Source organism: Phoxinus phoxinus, assembly GCF_949152265.1.
Source record: "Phoxinus phoxinus genome assembly, chromosome: 11".
NCBI classification, from domain to species: Eukaryota; Metazoa; Chordata; class Actinopteri; order Cypriniformes; family Leuciscidae; genus Phoxinus; species Phoxinus phoxinus.
This window is the reverse complement of record NC_136886.1, coordinates 26,918,567-26,938,131: the sequence shown is the minus strand read 5'-3', so window position 1 is coordinate 26,938,131 and position 19,565 is coordinate 26,918,567. Positions and strand designations below refer to the sequence as shown.

The following is a 19,565-nucleotide window of genomic DNA, read 5'->3' as shown; positions in this document are numbered from 1 at the left end:
AAAATCGGATCGTGTCATCTCCAGACCGTGCCGAGTAAAAGTTATGGATTTCGTGTCGATAGACGAAACCGTTTTCGTATACCGCAGTGGCAAAGTTGAGGCATGATGCCAAAATGACTATTCAGGCTTTATATCTACAATGCCTTGACATATTGACACCAAACTTTGTAAGTGTCATTGTCACTTCACTCTGACCACATCACATCAGTTTCGTAACTGCGCCACCTATTGGTCGAAAGTGATAATCATATTTTTAGTTAATGTATGTGATTTTTCAACCATTTTGCCAAAATTCATCTTTAAATGTCTTCAATTGCTCCTTGCTGCAGTTGGTCTCTCACTTCCAGCCACTTTGGCATGTCTTGTCGTCTTGCTTGCGCTTGGCCCCGGTGATTGCTGCTTGCAGCTATATTTTTTATCTATTCTTGCTAACAAATCCAGTTATGCAAGCCACTTAAATTATTCAATTTAAATAGGTTTTTTTAAATAATCATATTTCTAAAAGCCAGACAGATTTTTAAGTTTGTGCTGTTTGTCTTTGTGAATGTGCAGACAAATGGATGCCTAATGTGTATTTATTTCATATATACCTGCAAAACAAGGGTAATTGCTTAAACCAGACATATTTTGCATATTTAAAATGTACCTTCATGACTTTAATAGTGGTAAATTATTATACTTGCATATACACTGACCTCATGCATGCTAACTACATTCTTTTTACATTCAGAATTATGGTGCTCTAAACTTAACGTCTGTCCTGAAATGATTGATTGTTTTGGCAAAGATTAAGACCACTGCTGTGATGACAGAAGAAGAATCTGCATGCAGGTGTAAGTGCACTTATGCGTTTTATTTTCACATTATATAAAACACACAACAATTATGTTTCAAAATATTTCAGTACAGTTATTTCACAAGTTGAATGCATTTAATTAGGACATTAGTGTCTAAAAAAAAAGTGTGTTGATCTATTTCATAAACGTTTCACAGTCGTACAGCTATTTTTATTAAAGAAGGAAACCAAATACTGACTCCAGTAATGCATGACGACAGATGCTATTTTCTATTCCATTACCTCACCAGACCAGATTAAGTTCATGAAAATCCAGTTCACTGATTACAGTTTAACTTGATATCAGAAATGCTACAGTCATTGATGAAAAATATCTGTCGCACATAGGTCTCTTCAGTTACATACAAAGATGATTTTTATTAGCTGTTTGGATTTATTTTGCTGGGTCAGACTTATGAGTCCCTAGACTCTAAGAATAGTGGCGTCCGGTCTTTTTTTATCATTGGTCATTGCAGAGTGGCCACAACGGAGGGAGATATAACCAAACATTTAGCTTGAAGGACAAGAAATAATGTGGACCGATGATTAACAAAGCAGCTGGACAGTGTTGGTAACACAAACAAACTAATGTGAGCATTTAAATGTGATTAAGAGACTGACAAGAAAATCTTTTTTCAGCAGCTATGCGTCTTGTAGTTTTATGGTTCCTGGCTGGATTTTTTGGAGCTCTAAGCTCAGTGTTCGTCCTGGGATCTCTTGGGTCCGATTACTGGCTTATGGCATTTGAATCTTGTGATCATGCGGTCACAGAGGTAAGGATCGGACATATTTGTCATGTGTTAAAATGATTTGTTCATGTGTTTTATTAGACTTTATACAATCAAGTGACTGAGAATTCACCAATACAGAGCTTTATCTGATACATCAGACATACAATGAAAAAATGAAACCTTCAGACCATTAGAATCATAAGCCTACATTGTATATGTTTCATTGAAACAAGAAAGAAACTTTTGCCACAGAACAAATATTTTGGGTTCCCCAAAGAACCTTTCAAAGAACAGTTTGTAAGTGGCCCCAAATGCAGTGGTGACCTTTCAGCAAGATAATTATTTTTTAATAATATAGATTTTAAATGGATTTTTATATGTCTTTTTTTTTATTAGGATATCTCTCAAACAAAACCAGACATTCAGGCTGAAAACACCCTTTTCTACCACGAGGGCCTCTTCTGGAGATGTTCCTATAGCGGTACAGATAGAGAGCAGGATAGCATGCTGGCTTTTTGGATCAGTAGGTCAACTCCTTATTTTGTACTTGGCATGCAACTTGAAACAATTGCACTATTGCTTGTTAAATTGCTTGCATTTGGAAAAAAAAGAGAGAGCTAATTTTGTTACATTATGATGAAGATGATGATATGGATCATATAAATAGCTCTCAAAACAAAAGTGTGACATCTAACATGGATATAAAACGTAACGGTGTGCTCCATACACAACCAACACAAGACCATGAACTAAGACAACAGAAGTTTATATATGGGCCATTCTAAAGAATTGGTGCAAACTGCTGTACCACAAAAAAAAAAAAAAAAAAAAAAAAAAAAAAAAATCTATTATCTGTTGAAACCCAAAATAACATTTAAAATATCAGTGAGCATAATATATAAAATCATAATTTATTGGGTACTTTCAATTGGGAGGTGGCTATCCTGAACCCTAACCCCTACATTTCAAACTAAGATGATATTTAAATTTTTTTTTTTTTGCATTTTATTCCATTGTTGTTTTTAAAAATATCTTTTTGATTTTTAACAAAAAGTGAAAAAATAAATAAATAATAATTATCATGAAATATGTTAAAAAAAAAGTGTCCTGCATTTTCATGTAACTACCAAAACAGTGTATGTTTTATATTGGCTGAGACTGATTTTAACTACACCCCTATATTTTTGATTAGGAAATATTCCCGTGTCCCTCTCTCTCATAGCTACAGTTGCTAGGTACCATCATTTTGAGATAGATGTGTTAAAAAATCAGAAAATCTGTGTGTATTACGGAACGTCACTACTAAACACCTTTTTTCTACAATAAAACAGACCTTTTGGGGTGTTATTCCATAAGATTGAGTTTTTATCTGAGTATAACTGTTCAGAACTGTGCTAGCTAACATGTGCTGACCATGTGCATCTTTGAGCAAGGCTTAAAAGTATCTAAAATTGTCATAACGAAACAGTCATGACCGAAGCATGTGGTGAAATTTCGGTTGTGACATCATTGTTTTGGTGGTGACAAAAGAGAACACATAATCTTACAATATTACTATGAATGAGTGGATGCAAGTGAACACACACATTAGTATGTTTTAGTAGTGTTTTAATATGACAGTTAAAATTCTTTAATGTAATGTGGTCGCAAAAATGTGAAGTCACTCACGACCGAAACATGGGATGTTTTGTCAAAAATAAAGTATATTGAATTACCAACTAAGATGTTATGATAGTGTTTGTTTCAATGTATATTCAAACTAATGAATCCTTTACTTTGAAATCAGTATGATTAACTTAATGCCTTATACAAAGAAAGATTGGATTCAAAATACAAAACATCCCATACTTGAAATATTTTTTAAATAATCATTGTAATTTAATAAATGTACTTATGAAAACTTTGTAATAAAATAGCAAAAAATATATTTAAATATTTATTTAAGGTAGATGTAAACAAAATATTAATAGATCGATATGACCCTTCATATTAGATTGTGTTTCGGTAGTGGCAAATTTGGGGAGAGGAAAAATATTTCAAAACTTTTTGAAAATACAATATGAGATAGCTGCGCAATTACTAGAAATGTGTAACTTGGATATTACAATTTGCATACATACGTATTTTTCAAGATGTTTCCAACTCTGACTTTGAACCAATTCTGTAGAAGGGCCCATATATGCAATATAATGAACTAACTAAATACAACCTGTGAAATACATGACACCAAAGGTAAACTAACACAAACTAAACAAACACTGCGTCGAAATTCGAATACTTCTCTACTACAGTATATAGTATGTGAAAAATAGTATGCCAATAGAGTAGTATGTCCGAATACCTAGTGTTCGTCTGTTCGATAAACAGTAAGAAAAAACCTGGATGACTTCGGTCGCAAAGTAAGTTCAAAATCTAATGTACTGTAGTACCTACACAGTATGCGATTTCAGATGCACCGCAAGACAAGGAAAACAGGAAATAAAACAATACAAACTAAAAGTCCATGAAAAGGAAACCAATACACTGACATAACATGACACATTTGTTATAGTTTATTATGTAGTAGGCCTAGCCTTGTGCTAAAAGGGTTTAAATGCAGTTTTTCCCCACACCCGTCTGAATTTCACTGCTATTCAAATTGCCATATGGTCTAAATAGGGATACAGTAGGCTACGCCAATGTGATTGTAGCCTATACCTGCACCCACCTTCTTTTTGATAAACTTGCAAAGTTATAACAAATGGGGTTTTTGCTTTGCCAGTATATGGGCAGTATGCAGTGTAGAAACTCGATTTTTAGTGTAGAATTTTAGCATAAGGCTTAAAAAATGTGACAAAAGTGAAAAAAAGAGGAAGGTGTCTGAATACTTTCTGAATGCACTGTATACTTTCTAATCTGAGCACATCTGCACTTCACTTCCTCCTTTCTATAGATAGCGAGAATTTCTACAACATTTCTGCTGACGCTTATTTTTAAACGAGCATGTCTAATGTAACTTTTCTTCTAGAGGAAGCACAACACAACACCTGGCTGTTTGCTCTTTCTTGTAAACAAACTTCTTCATTTTTTCACCAGCCAATCAGCCATCCCAGAAGGTTTGCATGCCAGCCTACTTGTCTCATGCTCCCATTTCAGGACTTCCAAAGATTCGAATCTCTGACTCTGTTACAGGTGAGATTTCGCAGCAGTTTGCTCTACAATATGTTGCCAATGATGGAATTCCTTCTCATTTACTGTGTGGACAAAATAATAAAACTCGTTTTTCCATTGTCAGTGCAAAGGGCCTTTTGGTGCGTTATATTTGTTCTGGGAGTCCTCTCTGTGATGATTGGTGGGTTTGTCACAATCTGTGCAACCGCAGGGACCAGCCATCGCCTTTATGAGGCTGGAGGGGCTCTCTTTATAACTGGGGGTGAGAAAAAAAAGGTGTAGTTGAAAGTAAAAAAAAAAAAAAACTTACTTTGTAGTGATTCTACAGTGATTTTACTCAAATGTTCTCTCTTTTCATATGCAGGTGTCCTAATCCTGTCGGTAGTGCTGTTGTTTGCTGTGTGGGTGCAGGTCTCGGACTCTTTGGAGCGGTACGGCCTCCAGCGCAGACACATAGTGTGCCCTCATCTGCAGCTCAGTGTGCACTATGGTCCGTCTTTTATGCTGGCCCCCACTGCTGCCTTCTTCTGCTTTCTCACTGGCCTACTTCTCCTGCTCATTCCATCAGTCAGCAGATCATCAGCCAGGGACACAGAGAATCAGCCATGCTCACTGAGAGAGGAATGTGTGTAGTGTTGTTGTGTAAACATGACAATGACTCTTTCCCAATGCACCCATAAAAATGATAATTCTGTCATAATTTAGGGGGAGCCCTTATATTGTTCTGAATATTTATGGTTTTCTGCCTTCTATGACAAAAGATGTTTAGCAGGATATTCATGTGTTTGGAGTTTTCCTGGTAACTTTTTTATTTTAATTATTAAATTGGTTAAATAGACAATAAACAATAACAATTATTTACATAATCAATATCATCTTTATTTTGTTCTGCAAGACAGGGAAAATATAGATTTTTATTCATAATTAAAATTTTGAGTGACGTCATTGGTAATGGACCAGGCGCGTCTGCTCTCTCAGAACATCCATGTCTCTTCAGTGCTCTGCATTTAAGAGTGAAAATAGTATACACTGTTATTAATTACAGAAATGTCATAAAACCTGAACAAGTTTATATATGCATTTTTCTGCCTACAGTTTAATGTATTTATGTGCCGCCTGCACAGCAAATCTGAGTGCATGTTTTAGAACACTTAAGAATACACATATGACCCGGAGGGAGGTGCATACGGAGAACACTGGGGTGTTCAGCCCGCAGGGTGGAATATTTCAACCCCAGGGGTGGCAGACTGGCTTGCCAAGGGAAAGACACATGCTCGAGAGAGGCTTACAGTGGAAATACACATGGCGGCACCTAGCCAATGCGAAAGCTGCCAGAGGCATAACTGGCGTCAACAGCGCTGGAGGAACTCAGGGCTTATCAGGCTCACCTGAGGAGAATATCGCACGTATCCAGTCCGTGGAGTGGAATGGCGAGCAAGCGAAGACACCTGAGCGGGTCCTAGTACCGGCTGGTTGAAGCGAGTACACGGGAGGACACTGGCTCCACTCGGAGATTATAGAATCTGGCGAATGTGTTGGGTGTCGCCCAGCCTGCAGCTCTGCAGATGTCTGTTAGCGAGGCGCCATGTGCTAGAGCCCAAGAGGAGGCCACACTCCGGGTGGAGTGGGCCGTCACACCAAGGGGGCACGGTTGACCTTGCTGCTGGTAAGCCAAAGCAATGGCGTCCACTATCTAGTGAGACAACATTTGCTTGAAGAGAGCCTTTCCCTTCAGTTTCCCACCATAACAGACAAAGAGCTGGTCTGAGGTCCTGAAACACTGCATTCTGTATACGTAAGCACGGAGGGCGCGTACTGGACAGAGCAATGCCAAGGCTGGGTCTGCCTCCTCCAGGGGCAGCGTTTGCAGGTTCCCCACCTGGTCCCGGAAAGGAGTGGTGGGAACCTTGGGCACATATCCAGGCCGGGGTCTCAGGATCACGTGAGAATAGGCCGGCCCGAATTCCAGGCACGCTTCGTCCAAAGAAAATGCGTGCAGGTCCCCTACCCTCTTGATGGAGGCCAAAGCAACCAGGAGCGCTGTCTTGATTGACAGGAACTTAAGCTCCACTGATTGCAGAGGCTCAAAGGGAACACTCTACAGGGCAGTTAGAACCACTGAGAGGTCCCAAGAGGGAACGAGAGGAGAGCGAGGAGGATTTAGTCTCCTCGCTCCTCTCAGGAACCTGATGACCAGGTCGTTCTTTCCCACGGACTTACCTTCGACTGTGTCGTGATGTGCGGCGATAGCGGCAATTGGTTGATTGGTGCTGCATGCATCACCTTGTGACGTGTGATAGTGTACTGCGGAAGCTACAAAGGGATGCCCCCACAACAATGCTCGTTGCCATACTAGATGCAATACTTTGGGTAGAGACGAGGGCAGACCTCGCACCTCGTAAGCCATAAAAATTGCTTCCACAATCCACTTGCTGATCTGTTTGGAAGCCAGGCAGTCCTCTTTCGCCAAAAAGGAAACAAGGTACTTCCCCAGTGGTCTACCGCTTAATTGTGCATGGAAGGCAGCTGGAAGCCACATAGACCTTTAAGCATGGATGGGGAAAGACCGGCAGAAAAATTATCTTGAAGGAACTCCGGCAACTGGGTCCAACTTATGCTATCTGCACCAAAAAGTGAAAACTCTTCACTTTATGGTATAAAGTTTCCTAGTGGAGGGAGCTCTAGAGTTTAAGATGGTCTCTACAACATCAGCTAGGAGACCAGAGCTGATCCCCCTCAGGGGTAAGACCCACAATTTATAATTTTATAATGTGCCCCCGGCATGCAATAGAAGGTCCAAAAACCAAACTGGGAGAAGTGCGATTGGGGGGGAAAGCGCACAGACATAGCCTTGGTCACACTTTCTTTCTCCCATTTTTATAATAATATTATGAATAAACCGTTTTATTTTATCAAACATTTTTGGTCAGACTCTGCTCAGAAAGCACAGAGATGATTGCAAATAAATAATGCTAACGTCAGCGGCCATGACACTGAAGGAGCAATCGTTATGATAGTTCAAAAGGGCAAAACTGCAAAGTAGCATTTGTCATCTGTCACCATGACAGCAAGTGGACTTTTGAAGCTGGAATAATGAGTGGATTAAGCACGCTCTTTCAATCGTCAAGAGAGGAATAACATGGATGGAACTTTCTTGGCAAGGAGCATTATGCTTCGCAGTCAGGGAGAAAGCTACTAACATTAAGTAATAATTATTTTTTATTATAGTAACTTGTTTATTGACTTTTTATTGACAATATGCTTTGGAATATAGGCCAATCATGTCGGGTCCAACTTTCAAACAATAGATGGGTCTGTGTCGGTTCTGGGTAGTAGATTTATGGCATTTCTCGGTTCTGCACGGGTCCGGGTCCAACTAATCAAATAATCAACGGGTCCGGGTCGGTTCAGTGTAGCTTTCTACCAAAGGAATCAGCTTCTCGAAGCTGAACTTTAGTGCATTCTGAATACTGGGTTTGGTGCCCTGAAGCGAGTGAATGGAAGAGAGCGACCAAACTAATTATTCTACAGGCCTCCTTGGGGAGGATGAACCCCTCATGGCCGCAGCGTGGTAGGGTGGACACTGAGGTTGCGTTCACTGGAAACCGATGTGCTGTAGGTGGCGGGGTTGACATATTGATTTCCTGAGGGGTCCGCAGAGGAGCAGATGGATTTCGCTCCCCCTCGTTATTGCGTCCTCAGATGCCTGAACCTAATGTTAAGACCTCTTTCTCGAAGCCTTCATAGAACTCCCAAGCTCACTTAGGGGGCCTCGAGCCACAACACTCTATGTAGGAGACTACCAAAGTGTTGTCTGTTCGAACTAGAATATGCTAGCTCCTGAAGTCTGGGAGGAAGTACTTCAAAGCTAGAAAGACAGCCAACATCTCCAGGCAGTATACGTGCCATGAGAGATGAGGCTCTCCCCACAGGCGATGAATCGAGCGACCCTCCAAGATCGCTACCTAGCCTGTGAGGAAGCGTCTGTCATTAACATGTCGTTAACATCATTAACAGGACGCCCCTAACACAGGTCCCTGGGACAGAAACCAAGGTTTTTTCCACATCACCAAGGTACGAGGGCATCTACGTGTAATCTTGATCCCTTGGTTCTGAGCCACCACTGTAATGATCTCATGTACAGCAGGCCAAAAGGTATCACGTTGGACGCAGCTGTCCCATGAGTCCCAGCAGTCTCTGAAACTGCTTTAAGGTGACATCTTGGCCTAGCCTGATTCTATACACTGCTGTAAGAATAAACGAGTCCCTATAACTCCCAGAAAGTTGTCATTTGCACAGGAAGAAGCATAATCTTATCGGCATTTGGTCTAAACCCTGACTGCTTTATGTGGGCGAGGATGACAATGCCAAACCGCCATCTCCTGAGACTGTGCTGCATCCATGCCCTTCACTAATGTGCGAGGGGATAATGGTAGGACAAATGGAAGATCCTGATACTGGTACGATTCGTCTCTGAAAGTGAACCTCAAAAACTTCCTGTGTTGAAGAAGAATGGAAATTTGGAAGTATGCATCCTTAGATAGATCATGACAAAACAGTCCTTGGACCGGATTTGCCTTACGATAAAAGGAATCATCAAAATGTTTAATCTGTATCTCCTCAGAGTACTGTTTAAGAGATGCAGACCTATAATAGGATGCAACCCTCATCCTTCTTTGGAACCAGCCTCTCGAGGCTGACCTCGGGTATACTTGGAGATATAAAGCACAGTGTCCTGAAGTGGCTGACCAGCAGGAACCAAGCTGAATTTTATTCAATCCTCCTTGAAGGAAGCTAACACTACAGGGAGCCCCTGAGAACCCCTCGAGAGGCAACACACTCCTTTTTCTGTCTGCATGAAAGATATATCAGTCTCTGGAGGATGATCTCAAGGGTAGACTGAGTAATATATCCGATGCCCTGAAGAGGATGACCGGCAGGAAACAAATCAACCATACTTCTCCAACACGCTCCTCGGAGTGAGTGTATCTCCTCTTAGTTCTACCAGAAAGACTCGGGAGAATAAATACTTTGACAATTAAACATTTATTAACAGCCCAGCAAGCAATCAAGTTATTTTGCGTAGGCCCCGTCCATAGCTTGCAATCCGAGTGTCCGGACTCTGCATATCTTGCCTGAAGACGAAGGCAGGGTCGCAGCCGACCCCCTGCCAGGTATGGGAAGGGACCATCCTGGTGGTTGTGGGGTGGATGGAGGGAAGAGACCATCCTGGTGGTGTTGGGGAGGATGGAAGGAAAGACCCACCTTGGTGGTGGTGGGAAGGATGGCGGTGAATGGAAGCGTCAGCATCTGCGAACTCAGACGTGTGTAAGTACCAATCTTTTATACCACAAGTATAAGAATATGATTGGATAGATGAGAAGGTAATAAGTGACGTAACAATTAAGTCTTCCCGGCAGAACTTATGCTAAAGCTTTAATTTCCGCAACATTCCTAAGTGGAAACAGGGCCTATGCTCACTGGAAACTGCTGCACCTCGAAGGACCACAGGTGGCGGGGTCGGCAAAACGGTTTACAAAGGGCACAAAGCCGAAGCATGTGCATTCCTAGCCCTATGTCCGAGCCCTGAAGCGGTTGACCGGCTGGGAAAAACCGGACATGCTCCTTCAAAACCCTCAGGGGAAGGGTCTCCGGTAGCAACACACAGCTTCTTTATATATAGACGTCATAGCAAAATGATCTGCCAGTGAGGTAAGAAAAGTAATCTTGTTTTAAGATTCTTTTTCTTACCCCACTGGAAGATAATTTTGCTTTTTTACATCTTATGCTATTATATCTAGTAAATGCATCTTGATGTAATAACTTTTAGATTTTGGATGGGAAACAAGACAAAAACACTAAGCAAGAAAAGCATTTTTTCTTTTTTGCTGTAATGTATTTGAAAGTCTCTCACCAAGGCTGCAGTTTAATAATATTTCACAATATTACTACTTGATTTTTGATCAAAATCAAGCAATGACAGTTATGTTGTGAAATATTATTTCAAATTAAAATAACTGTTTTCTATTTTAATATATGGCAAAATATAATTTATTCCGGTGATGGCAAAGCTGAATTTTCAGCAGCCATTGGTCCAGTCCTTAGTGTCCTACATCGTTCAGAAATAATCTGCTGAATTATGTGCAAATAAATATGCTGATTTGGTACTCAAGAGACATTTCTTCTTCTTATTATCAATATTGAAAACTAATATATCAACCCGGTCACACTAAATGCGTCTCTATAGCACGCAATGTTCATCATGCAATTTATACGCAAAAATTAGTTTTTACGTGCATAGGATACGCATGGGTAGGCTAGGGTAGGTATGTATTATACGTTTGGTTAAGATTAGTGGTGTGGGGTGCGTGTGTATTAGACACGCAATGAAGTGCGTATCAAATGCAAGTGAAAAATGCGTATCATATGCACGTAAAAACTAATTTTCACGTATAAATTGCACGATAAACACAATGGGTGCTATAGAGATGCATTTTCATGAGATCAGGCTGAATATATAGGCTATCTTTGATCTTACATATGTTCGTGGAAACCTTGATCCATTACAACTTACAAGTTTATAGGTTAATATTTAAAAAAGAGAAGTTAATACATTTATTCAGCAAGGATGCACTAAATTGATCAAAAGTGACAGACATTTATAACATTACAAAATATTTATATTGAAAATAAATGCTGTTATTTTGAACTTTCTATTTATCAAAGAATCCTGACTTTTTTATCACGGTTTCCACAAAAACATTGCAGCAAAAAAACTTTTTGACACTGATAATAAGAACCATTGAGTAATGGCTGCTGAAAGTTCAGCTTTGTTATCACGTATAAATTACATTTTAAAATAACGTAATTTAAATATTAATTTTTAATTAATTTTAATAATCTTTCACAATATTAGCTACTATTTTTACTGTATTTTTTAAATCAAATAGGCCTAAATACAGCTTTGATGAGAATAAGAGACTTCTTTCAAAAACATAAAAACCAAAGATTTCAATCTTTGACTAAGTGTAGGCTACGTTTGCAAGACGTTTGCATTAATTTTATTTAATGCATATGGACTGTCTCATAGAAAGTCGCCACTAGAGAGCAGTGTTGCTTCAGATCTTGATAACTTTACTTTGACATTATGGAAACGGCGCTCACCCCAGGGAACTGAGTCTTATCCAAAAGCTGATCCCAGATAGCTGAAACAACAGTTGAGATTGAAAAATAAATCACTGTTTTATGAATAAGACACGGGAGCTCAGATAATAACTGTACATTTGAAATAAACATGAATCAAATTGGCACATTTTGATCTAAACCTCAATGTTCTCCATTTTCCTCTACAATGATTCTTGCATGAAAGAATTACAATACATTCGTTCGGCCTATTGTCACACCTTTATAATTGGAAAAGGCAAACAGACCCCTGAGATGTTCCGAGAGATGGTGGAGTTTGACTTAGATGAAGTGAAGCGCCTCATCCGCGCAGATCTGTCTTTAATGTTTGACGCAAAGCCCCGCACCGTTAATCTGAGTCGCGAGTTTGGCGCGTATAATTACACCTGGACCTGTCACATCCGCTTCCGCCAACTTAAACATCTCTGTCAGCCCCGACCCTCGTCAAACCACCGCGATGAATTGATGTTTTAAGGTAGGTTTTAATGAATAAGGGGGAGTCGGATTCGGTCATATCACCTCAGATTCAATTTTTTTCTTTCTTCCACTGCGTCTCTTGGCAGATTCATTACCGGTGCTTGCCCACAACCCCCCGCACGATATTTTCCCGCGGCTCGACTGTCACCCGCACAGCTCGCGCAGTTGTTCGTCCCCCTCATCACCGAGGGTCTTTGTCCCAGAGAGATAGAACTGTCCAGAACAATTACCTCAGGAGCTTTAACGACAAGCGGTGAAGCATTTTAATCTCTTCGCAGTTTCTCTTGGAGATACGGATAAAAGAAGCGACGAGACGCTGTAAACTCACACACACATAGACTACAAATAAATAAATCAAATGGATAAAAAAAAAAAAAAAAAAACTAGCCTACAATGCCAAAGTTTACTGCAAAGCAAGCAAAAAGCCTCTTAAAGTTGGCATCCCCCATTTCTCTTGAATATGAATGAAAAAGTTTAATGTTTCGTTAAAATTTAATTTAAAATAGGCCATAATCATTAAATATTTTTCAGTTTTAATTATTGGCCATTTAAAGTAGCTATAAAAAAATTTAACCAAAGATTGTGACATTTCATTGTGACAATTTATTATTATTTTATTCAATTCAATCAACATGCAAAAAGAAAAGAAAACAACAACAACAAAAAAGTAAATTATATAGAGAGGACCCCTGAAGGCCCTTGTGAATGTGTCAATGTCAATAAGTCTCTTAAAACATATTATTTGACCATTTTATGACAAGGCATTGTCATAAAATGAAGAATATTATACATTGTTCAGGTTGTAAACCGTTATGTGGTGCGACTCCCCCAAAACATGCTGTTTTCAAGATATTTGCAAAAATACTTTCAAAAATAGTAACCATTTAATATTTAAGATTGTGCACACTCAAGGAAATATGTCATAATTGTTTCCTTGATGGTTACACTATGATATTTTGTTGAAATTGCACTTCATATGATTTTATTCAATGCAGGCTATAGGCCGCTTGTATGCCAAACTATTCATCTAGAGCACACACCCAGGGGGCACAATTACCTCCTACACATGCTAGCCAAGAAGAGAAAATGGCTGTTTCTGGATTCAAGACCTCTCAACCAGGGGACCTGGTGTTGGACCACTGTCCCCTCCACAATTATGCTCCCTTCTTCCTTTGAGCGCTGTCTGTTTATGAGTGGGCCCTCTGGAGGTCATATTCTGAGATGATGCTTTGTCTGGGCTTTTGCTCAAAGGGCCTGGGGCCTGGCATGTTGTCCCTGGAGAGAGCATTGGATGGCTCCTTTTATATTATCAGGGAGAAAAACAGACAGTTGATTTGATTCGAATTTAGGGGCCACAATCTGCGGTGCTGTGAATGTCTTCTGCATTGTGTGAATCCCACTTATATCTCATTTACAGAGAACTCTTCAGCAAAAGGCTGTTCTTTAATTTTCCAGAGATTCCTGCCAGCACTCTCATTCCTTTGGCTATTCTGTCTGTCTTTCTCTCTCTCTGTTGCTCACTCGCTCTGGCCAACTCTTTTAGGGGTCCATAATGAGTTCTGTGATTGCTGTGCGCCCCTGTGCCCCGTGCTTCCCCTCTCTGCTCTGCGGCAGGTTAATGAGGATCGGAGAGATCAGCATGCCGCTGTTAGACATGTCACACACACTGAGGTGTTGAACAAACCCCTGTCCATCTCTGGCACTGAGCCTGGCAGACCCTCCTCTCTTTCACCCTGCCAGGGCTGCCCACTACTCTTTTTAGGAGAGATAATATTTGCATATGGAGTGCATTATACTGTGTTTTCTTTGTTTCGGTTTTCCCTGTTTGCTGATATATTAGTCCTTTAATCATTTGAATTTAAAAGTCTTCTTAGATCTCCCCTCTTATATTTATAATCTCAATTGGTTATTAACATTAGGCCCGATTATTTTAATACTATTTGTTTCTAAGCACCGGCACCCCCAAATTTAGGTGCTTAGAAATCAAGGATGCAGCAGCTGTTGCAATGCTGATGATTCTTTGTCAGTTTTTAAAAGTTGCTCCTTTTTTTCTGGAACTATTATTGTATTTAAAAATACAATAAAAATACAATTAATTCAGAGACTTGAATAGCCCTCTTCTGCTTTTAATTTTTTAATTAAAAAATAATTTTGTTATTTTTGAGGTGAATACAATGAAAAACTGGCCCGATATCTTAATGAAAAGAAAGGCCTTATTAACTATTTTGCCATTTTTTTATTATTTCTTAGAAAAAAATATTTTAAGAAAACTGCTTCCTATCAATTTTTGAAAGACTTTGTCTGCCTAATGACAATCAAGTTGGTGTGACCAACAAAATCATGTGGTGCAACCAACAAGAAGACACAATGTGTCGATCTGTGTCAATAAGTCTCATAAAATATCTAATAATTTGACCCTTTTATGACAAGACAAGGTTCAGGTTGTTTTGTGGTGCAACTTACCAAAAACGTAATATTTATGTAGGCTATTAATAATTCAAGGTATGCGTAAAAATACTTTTTACTTTACTTTTTTACTTATAGAAAAAAAATATATAGCTACGTATAAGATGTGTAGGCTTATGTATTCAAGATGTAAGTAAATATGTAATTACTTTTTTCTTGATGGTTTTACACCACAGGACATTCTAGAGCCAATTTTTTAACAATTTAACAATTTGTGTTTTAAACTGTATATTTTCCTTTCATAGACACTCTTATTTGTCACCATATACATTAGGAATGAAAAACTTTTTGCTTCTCACTAATGAGTTTGCAGCCATTCTCTCTTTTCTTCTGTTCTCCCCGCTTCACATCCCAGCCTCTCCACACTCTTCCCGAGAAAAATGATCGACACAGTGTACTGGAAGTGTGAGCGAGAGAAAGATTAAATCCAAGTTTCTTTCATCCATGAGTGCTTTCATGTCTTTTTTCAAGCAGAGAATTATCAGCGCTGGTACTCGTGCAGCAGGGACTGATGCGAGGAGGAGGTGTGAACAATGAGGAAGTAAGGTTCCTGATGAAGAGGGATTTTACTTAGCACCCGCCTCTATTGTTTGGAATTGTTTTGGTCATGAGATTAATACTGAAAGTGATGCGACAGTCTAATCAAATATGTCATTGATCATAGAATCGGAGACTGACATGAAGAATCCCGACCTCGCAGTAGAAAAGACCAGTTCAGCTTCAAGATTTAAGGATCTTAGAAGGAGGGATTTACGTCTGACCTCAATACACATGAGGTTTTAATGAAACAACCGAATACAGAGGCAGCATGGAAATGTTATTAAACCACCTCTGAAGGAAAAAAAATAGTAAAACAACAACGCTTTCTATAGAAAGGAATTTTTCTGATATTCCTGGCCCGTCTTCTAATCTCCTGTGTTTGGAGACATTTTTTTCATTAAATTTGTGTCAGGACTAATTTTGAGGCGAATGAATACAGATGTCAGGGTGCCATCGGATCCCATGGCAGGGCTCTTAATGAGATAACAGGCTTTAGTCAAAGAATTAACACTATTGAAAAAATGAGATTAGCTGAATGGATGCAGATCCGGCTGGAACGGGGGCTTGGCTTGTGCCGTATCAGACTGAGAGACTTGCGCTGCCAAATCACAAATCTATTTCCAACGTCGGTATTAATTATCAAACTAAAGCTGCTGTTGCGTGTTGATTCATCAGGGTATGCTCCTGTATTATCTCCCATTAAGCGGAAAAAAAGGAGAGATTATGTGGGCCTTCAGGGGCGTTTTATAAATTCTATGAGACTGTTAAACCATGTCATGGACTTTGGAGGATAACACCACCACGGTCCTATGTGCACGCTTCCTTCACGTGTGCTAAAATGCACCTTTAAGCCTTAAATTTGATTATTTATTTTAGTTTTCAATTAATTTGAAGCTTCTTGGCCCCGGTGTGGAGGAGTTGACTCGCAAAGGTCTTTATGTGAGGTGTCGCTTGTGTGCATAACAAGTGTATAGACAGCATATACACGAGTGCTTGATGGCGTCTGGCCTCTTGTGTGAACTGTTTGCTATATTATACTCTGCGTTCTAGGACTGAATCACCATACAATAGCTTTCCATTCACACTTGCTTGGCATCTGACATGACGATTAACATTAATGCATGTCTTCTTTTGTGGAAGTGATGGGCGCTGGCAATGCAGTTTGCATGTAAGACAGTATGCCAACTTACCTAGATCTAGATGCAACACCCATGTGATTGAGTGAGAGAGTTGAGTTGATTCAGTGCTGCATTGATTGGCAGCCTTGTCTGCTGATTATACCAAGCACACAGGGAGCCTATCACAATCACACAGGTAATAATCTCCCAGTTGCACGCTGCTATTTCACACATGGATGCGGCCTGTGATGAGAAAAGTATGTCACAGTATCGATAAATAATTATGAGCGATGAGACTCTCTTCCTGTATTGGAAGTTGGCTGAAATGACTTCATAAAGCCGGGGGGATTGTGGGAGAGGTGATGTCGTGACAGCATCTTTCTGCTGGCTCACAATCGCACCATAATTATGCAGTGTGAGCACATCTCGCCGTCCAGCGCGCATGTGAGCATCTCGGCTTTCGTCTGATTCTCTGGTGTTTTATGCATTTCCCATCTGATGAGTCTTGATACGCTGATCAGAATGGCATTCTTCACCCAATTGACAATGACAACTCTGACGCTTTTTTTGCTGATGTATTCTGGCGGACTCGTTGTTTAAAATTGGAAACAACGAAGATGACACCTGAAGGAAATCAATGGGTATGTGGAAGAAGGAGATGGAAAGAATGACACAACAAACAAACAAACAAACTAAAGAAAAGGTGACAGGATAAAAACAGAAGAGTTCAGAAAGAAAGAGAAGGTATGAATGGAAACAGGTGAAGAAATGGGAGAGTGAACAGTTGTAAGAGCAAAAAGGGAGATTTTGAAAAGGAGAAAGAGAGCAGGGAAATGAAAGAGAGGGAGAGAGAAAGAGAGAGTGATGCAAAAAAGAGAGTGAGGGTGCAGTGGTAGATGGGAGGGGGACAAAATGAGACCAAATTTTCTTTGGCAATCTCGTCTCTCCTGCTGCAGGTGTGGGGCTATTTCACTAAAGCAGGCCAGACGCGAATGTCATTAGTTCCTAAGCCCCAGGTGAATTTGCCACTGTTCCACATGATTAACCCAGATAATTGTGTGTTGATAGCGAGCATGGTCGATGGAATACAATTTTCAGGCCAAGATTCCTAAACAAACAGCTCAGCAGAGGGGCTGGGAGGTGATGGCGTGTTGTGCGTGTATGTGAGTCTGTGTGCATGGTTTAGGTGCCATGGTGAGTGCTGTCGTTGGATGGCTGGCTTTGGTGTAACCTGCAACAATGTGCAAAACAAAAATTATTTGGTATTGTAAAAAGTTTGTTAGCTTTAGACTTAAAGGCAGGGTAGTTTATTTAAATTGTTTAAAAAAAAATTTATGCTGGTTGAATGTCTTTTCACATCCTGATAGCAATCACTAAGTTAAGTGGTCTAAATGCATTTATTTGTATATATATATAACGTATGTGGAAGGCGTAGGACCATACAATGTTCGTCCAATCAGTCCGAATGCAATTATACGATGTCGTCTGTCAATGTATGTATTTTCATACCTCTGTACACCCTGCTCGCGCAGACATCACACGTCATCAGCGCGTTTTATGCTATATGCAGAGTTAGACAGACGTCAGCACAGACTCTATTACAGCAAATGTTTTTAGAACTTTCTAGAATGTTGATCTTGTTATGATTAACCCCTGCCTTAAAAACATAATTGAGTAGTCCTGCCTCAGCAACTTTAGCTGTCTGACACTTTCTCAGACCAAATTTAGTTATTTTCTAATGTGTGTTTATGGAGGATATGTACATGTGTTTTAATGTTTTAAATGCAACTTAATGGATCTATGGATCTTAACTTATCTAAAATATGTTAAAAAAAAATGGTTTCCTGAGTCATTTATTATTTTATTTTATTTCAGGTCATTATAATGTCGACAGTAACTAAAGTATTCACATACATATAGTGATTTTGTTTGCAGAACACTAATGCTTTCAAATGAGTCAATTTGCAGTTGATCAGATTTTTTTATTTGCTATGGTGTTTATAAACAAAAGCAAACACAAAAGTTTAGAGACAAGAGAGCCGGTTCCAGATTCTTTCTTTGCCATTCACTGTGTCTTTTAGCAAAATAATCTGTTTGTGAGTGCTACTAAGTCATAGTTTAATGTAACAGCAGCAGTTCTGGGCATGTGACCAAAAGCACACATTTTATTGGTTGGCCATATTATTTCCAGCGTGTTGGACTAAACAGACACATTAACAGTCAGCTGTTCATTCAAATTAAAATATGTATTAATTTTCACACAGAACATTTGTTTTAGTGTAAACAGGTCATTTAAGTCATTTATATGCTTCCCTGAAAAGACTGTTGCTCTCTAGTGCCTATCTGGACATTGCTCTGGTCCAACCATGGCATGGCAATGCAGGCTCAACCATTGATGTGAGTTTGGGACTGGAATATCTATTTTTTTAAACCAATGGCAGTTATGGAGAATTTTTATAATTCCGTTCAGTGATGCGAACTGTGCATAAATTGCACACTTCACCTTTAAGAGGTTTGTCCTATCACTGTATCATGAGTGCCAGGAGATCAAACTGGCTAAACTATTTAAACAAATCACAGTATTCTTCATCCCAGGGTTATTTATTTAAGAATTCTTTGCATTTAAAGATCAACGATGCACTCTGATAGTCTGGCTTCACACTTCTAATGGTCTGGGTGGAGTTTAATCCAGAGTAATCGCTTAAAGAGATAGTTTACCCCAAAAATAAAAACATGTTGCTGTTAATTTACTCACCCTCAGGCCATCCAAGATGTAGGTGACTTTTTATCGTCAGTAGAAATGTAAAGATTATTTTTTAGCTGAAACCGTGGTCCTTGGTGATTCATAATACAATTGACATAATACAAATAACATTGACTCAAAAAGTCAATGGCTACCGTCACTTCAAAAGTGGTATTATTTAGTCAAAACTAAAATAATACCTGTGGTTTCGGATGATACATTGAGGATTATGAAGCGAAAAAATCTGTCTGTGCATGAAACTGAACATTATTTACAACATTATTACCTGTAACAGCCTCGGCAAACTGATCGCATTTATGGCA

At 39.4% G+C, this 19,565-nt stretch overlaps 1 protein-coding gene and 1 long non-coding RNA gene across 3 annotated transcripts; one reads left to right on the top strand and one right to left on the bottom strand.

Moving 5' to 3' along the window:
* The first annotated feature begins 1,122 nt into the window (after positions 1-1,122).
* Positions 1,123-5,785, top strand: tmem182b (transmembrane protein 182b). 2 transcript variants are annotated; one of them, XM_079628515.1, is made up of 6 exons: positions 1,123-1,402; positions 1,478-1,608; positions 1,963-2,089; positions 4,642-4,737; positions 4,841-4,978; positions 5,081-5,785. In XM_079628515.1, the coding sequence occupies exons 1-6, from the start codon at positions 1,378-1,380 to the stop codon at positions 5,347-5,349; spliced, it is 786 nt and encodes a 261-aa protein (XP_079484641.1). In that variant the 5' UTR covers positions 1,123-1,377; the 3' UTR covers positions 5,350-5,785. The 2 variants fall into 2 exon arrangements, with proteins under 2 accessions (XP_079484641.1, XP_079484642.1); XM_079628516.1 differs by having other exon boundaries at positions 1,305-1,406.
* Positions 5,786-9,921: 4,136 nt separating this feature from the next.
* Positions 9,922-12,242, bottom strand: LOC307006875. Its single transcript, XR_013799538.1, has 3 exons — positions 12,120-12,242; positions 11,881-11,921; positions 9,922-10,026 (listed from the first exon to the last, which is right to left on the bottom strand). It is a non-coding gene; the product is annotated as an uncharacterized lncRNA (long non-coding RNA).
* Between the last annotated feature and the right edge of the window lie 7,323 nt (positions 12,243-19,565).

Excerpts from the sequence above, each read along its gene's own strand:
- tmem182b (XM_079628515.1), top strand. The coding sequence starts at position 1,378 with ATGATTAACAAAGCAGCTGGACAGT. Across the intron at positions 4,738-4,840 it reads AATCTCTGACTCTGTTACAG|TGCAAAGGGCCTTTTGGTGC; the intron begins GTGAGATTTCGC and ends TTCCATTGTCAG. Across the intron at positions 4,979-5,080 it reads GGCTCTCTTTATAACTGGGG|GTGTCCTAATCCTGTCGGTA; the intron begins GTGAGAAAAAAA and ends TTTCATATGCAG.